Raw genomic sequence first — 5,232 nt, forward strand, 5'->3', positions numbered from 1 at the left:
AAATACAACTAAATAGAAAAGAACATAAACAAGAAAATCTAAATAATATAAACATAAAAATAATCAAATAAGAATAATATAATAATATATAGATAAACAGATGATATAAATAATATAAAAAGAAATAAATAACATAACAATAAAAGAATAATAAAAGAATACAAATAATTAAATATTATTCATCAAATCAATTATTTCAATAATATTTCATACAAAATGAATACAAATGAATATCAAATATAAACATAAATATTTACAGATTGTGTATTTATCATATTTTTTATTTTTTTATCTTTTTTATGAGCAAAATATAATAAGTGAAATATTCTATGGATGCAAATTATTTTGCTTCTTTTTTCTTTTTTTTTGTAAATTATTTAGATGCATTTTTTCGTGTTCAATTATTAACATCATTAAATTACATTGATGCTATTATTATTTCATTATGTTATATTTTCATTCTTTTATTATTTCTGGGATTATTTCCATTCCTATTTTTATTTGAACATAAAATATTTTTAAGATTATAATTCCTTTTTTTTCTTTTTCTACATCCATTTATTCATTGTTTTGTGTTTGATAAAACAATTTAATAAATGTGTATTGTTACAAATATATAAGTAAAATCTGATCATTATAAATATTATAGTCATAAATATTAAAGATATTACATAGATTTTGTTATTATAAACGAAATAAAAGTATACTTTTAATACACCTTTTAATATTATTATATTTATATTTTTCTACTTTATTTTTTATTAAAAAAGAAATGATTATATTTATTTTTTATTTCTTCTTATTATGTTTATTTGTATGTCTTTTTGATGTTATGTCTTATAAATTATTTGTTAATAATTTACAATTTCATTTATTCTATTTAAGGAATGCAAATTAAATCACTTTATTATTTATGTTGTTTTAATTGTTGAAAATATGAGATATTGATACTTCATTTATCTTCATTAATAGTGCTTGTTATAGATTTAATTCAAGCATACTTTCATATATTTCTAATTGTTCATTATAACAATATCAAAACATTTTTAAATTGATATTTGAATTCATACATGAATATCATTCAATTCTATTGTTTTCATTATATTTTTCATTTGACTATTATTGATTCGTTTTTATTCTTTTTTATGATTGATTAAAATGAAATGTACCAGATAATTTGGTGATTGTATCAATTAAATTATACATCATTATTTCAATGATATTCAAATGTAATTTGATATATTTAATGATTGTAACGATTTACATTTTGAACTAATTGATGAGATTATATTTCATTAATTAAATTAATATTATTCATTCTGTTTTAATTTTCAGTTGATTTAATAACATTAATTTAAATTATTGAACAAGATTGATATTTGTGATACAATAATAGAGAATGATATTGTGATAATAGAAATAATAAAGAATGAAATATCAACACGTTATTCAAAGTTAAACATTGTTATTACAGTTTTTGGTTATTACCATACCAACAATTAATTCACTTAGTAATACAAATGTTATTTGCCAATATTTCTTTTGATGTTATTTCTAAAACCATTTATTATGTACTAATTCAATAAGTATATATTGTTTTATCGATTTGTTTTCATTTTCATTAAATAATATTTTATCATTATTACCATTAATTTGGATTGAGCATAATTGAAAATAAAAAGCATTATAATTAGTCCCAGTTTCGTTATAAATATCATTGATTTTCTATCCTCTGATTTTAAATTTAATTTTATAAATCAAGAACATTATAAATTTTAACCAATCCATTTATTAATATTATCCACTAAATTTCATATTTAACAAATCAATATAAATGATAATAACACGATTCAATTTCTTCTTACTTCAATCTCTATTTTACATCACCATATTGTACTGATGATATTAAAAATGAAGACGATGAACCAGAACAAAAGGAATGTACATTAAAACAAATGTTAAATTCCATAAAATGATAAAATTTCTATTATAATTTAAAACAAATATAAATAACATTCTCAATATTTGTGTTATTTGATTGTTAATATGAAAATAGACATTGATAAAAAAAAAATAAACATCACTAGAATAATAAAGAAGGTTATCAATCCGTCATTCATTAACGTTTCAAGATAATAAACGTAACTACAAAATAGCAATGAGTACGATATTTACAAGTGAAGAGAGAAAACAAAATGGTTTATCTCTACTAGAAAAATATAATGGAATTGATGATGAATGTTTTGAAGGAAGTAATGATCTTGTTGATATTAATATACCAACAACTATTGAGTGGATAGGAGAGAATTGTTTTAAAGAATGTACAAAATTAACATCAGTTACTATTCCAACAACAGTTACTGAAATAGGAAATAGATGCTTTAAAGGTTGTTCATCATTAGTAACAATTAACATACCATCATCGATTAATAAAATAAGGTATGAATGTTTTAGTGAATGTACATCGCTTGTTTATATTAAATTCCCAACATCAATTACATCAATAGGAAATGAATGTTTTAAGGATTGTTACAATCTAAAGAAAATTAATATACCTACTTCAATTAAAGAACTTGGAATTAATTGTTTTAATGGATGTTCATCATTAAGAAGTATTGAAATACCAACATCTATTAGCATATTACCAATTAATTGTTTTAATGGATGTAAGTCATTAAGGAACATTGAAATACCAATATCAATTAGTGTAATACCTATCAACTGTTTTTGTGGATGTACATCTTTAACATCAATCACTTTACCATCATCAATTAATAAAATAGAAGAAACTAGTTTTGGAAATTGTTCATCATTAATGTCAATTAACATACCATCAAAAATTATTGAATTAGAATCTACTTGTTTTAATGGCTGTAATTCATTAACATCAATTAATATATCTACATCAGTAAATCAAATAGAGAGTTGGTGTTGGTTTAATGGATGTATGTCATTAACAGCAATCACATTAACAACAAGAGTCAAGAGAATAGAAGAATATTATCAAAAATATAAATCATTAAAATCAATAAGCATCCCTACATCAATCAATGAATTAGGATATGGGTATTTTAAAGGATGTACATCATTAACAAGAATTGATATTCCAACCACAGTTAATATAATAGAAACAGGTTGTTTTAAAGGTTGTTTGTCATTAGGTTCAATCAATATTCCATCATCAATCATTAAATTAAAAGAATGGTGTTTTGAAGAGTGTACGTCATTAACAAGAATTGATATTCCAACCACAGTTAATGTAATAGGATGTAGTTGTTTTAAAGGTTGTTTGTCATTAGGTTCAATCAATATTCCATCATCAATCATTAAATTAAAAGAATGGTGTTTTGAAGAGTGTACGTCATTAACAAGTATTAATATACCATCGACAGTTAATGAAATAGAAATAGGTTGTTTTAAAAATTGCTTGTCATTAAAATCAATCAATATTCCATCATCCGTTAGTCAAATAGGAGACTGGTGTTTTGAAGAGTGTTCATCATTGACGTCAATTACTATACCTACTTCAGTCAGCAAACTAGGACTTGGCTGTTTTAAAAATTGTTTGTCATTAAGAACAATCACAATACCATCATCAATTAGTGAAATAGGAGAATGGTGTTTTGAAGGTTGTACGTCATTGACAAGTATTAACATACCAACAGCCGTTCATGAATTGGTAAAAGAGTGTTTTAAAAATTGTTCGTCATTAACAGAAATTGATATACCAACATCAGTCACATCCATTGGGGAAAGATGTTTTTTGGGATGTCCAGAAGAGTTAAAGAAGAACAAAGTGATTAAAAAGTTATGTTATGGTAGTTGTGTTATAGTCTAAGTGAACTGATTAATTCAACTTGACAAAGATAATTTTTCGTAATAAAAAAGAAGAAATAAATGAAATGATAATTGAAAGAGGTAAAAGAAAAAAGAAATAATAAAAAAGCAATGAACTGGTTAATCTGATAATTAAAAACGAATAAATTAAATTTGGATATATCTTTAAGTGAGATTACATCTAACTCTTTGTTTTCATGAAACCTTATTCATGAAGTATTTCCATTTCTTTTTTTTTACAATGCTTCATCAAGTTTCTATGAGTATTTTATGTTTATAGTCATTCTATCTCTTTCATTTATTCACCAAAAACTTTATGACTCAGTGCTCTTTTAGGGTTTTTTCTTATTATTTATTAAATACTCAAAACATTGTTGTTATTGAAATTATACTGGATTATTTTATAATATCATCTTCTTTATTTTATTTCTTAATTCTTTCTTAGTTTTTAATATCTTATTGTAGTGTTTGTTAGTTTCTTCTTTTTCATGTGCTTTTTTTATTTCATTTATACATATTATTCTTGTAGCTTTACAACTTTTATTATTAACATTCATTTCTTCTATCATTTCTATTTCATCTACTCTCTTTGTATTAATCTCTCTATTTAATATCTTCTTTCTTATTTATCGTTCTAAATTATTATTCATCACATCTCGTTTTAATTCTTTCATTTCTTATACTTATTATTATCTTATTTACCCACTTATCGTGTATTATTTGATTTCTTTTATCAATACACCTATTTTCTTTCCACATCTTTGTAACATTAAATATGTAATTATACTTGAATGATTTACTTATTATCTTGAGTGTTCATTTATTATTACTAAGCTTATTTAAATGTCTCAATCAAATTCTTTTAAATTGACTTCTATTGCATTGGTTATTTACTCTGAATTTCAAATGTTATATATTTTATTCTTCTTTGTTTTCTCTTTCTTTCAATTTATTTACATCTACACATCCTGTCTCCAATTCCTTTCTTTTTATAGTATTATTTAAACACGGTAGTGTGATTATAATAGTTTTGATAAGAGTGTTTAGCAGTTCTTTTATTAAACATGACTTATTTGACGGTGATTATGAATATGATTTTCTGATTTAACTCAATCCTTTGTAATTATTTCTTCTTTAATAATATTTAACATCTTTCAATCTCTGTTTATTCTTCTTAAACTCTTTTTTATTTTAACTGTTGTTTGAGAATGTGTTGTTTAATTTAAATCAGTTTTTTGTTCTTATTTCAAATAACACATAAATGGTGTTTAATAAAAATCATTTCATTTCAATTACTATTATTCGTTGTGGTGTGAAACATTCTTTTCCACAAAGTGCATTTGATATTCCTTCATATTCAAATGAACATTGTCTACAACATGATTTTGTTTTATA

At 22.5% G+C, this 5,232-nt stretch overlaps 1 protein-coding gene across 1 annotated transcript; it reads left to right on the plus strand.

Annotated features, from left to right (window-relative positions):
• Window positions 1–2,158: 2,158 nt before the first annotated feature.
• EHI_018840 (uncharacterized protein) lies at window positions 2,159–3,838 on the plus strand (the record flags this gene model as incomplete). Its single annotated transcript, XM_643523.1, has 1 exon — window positions 2,159–3,838. One exon carries the CDS (start codon window positions 2,159–2,161, stop codon window positions 3,836–3,838), a length of 1,680 nt encoding a protein of 559 aa, XP_648615.1.
• Window positions 3,839–5,232: the final 1,394 nt, after the last annotated feature.

The sequence above is a fragment of the Entamoeba histolytica genome, genomic scaffold, assembly GCF_000208925.1.
Source record: "Entamoeba histolytica HM-1:IMSS scf_1104750516557 genomic scaffold, whole genome shotgun sequence".
Classification (NCBI taxonomy): domain Eukaryota; phylum Evosea; order Mastigamoebida; family Endamoebidae; genus Entamoeba; species Entamoeba histolytica.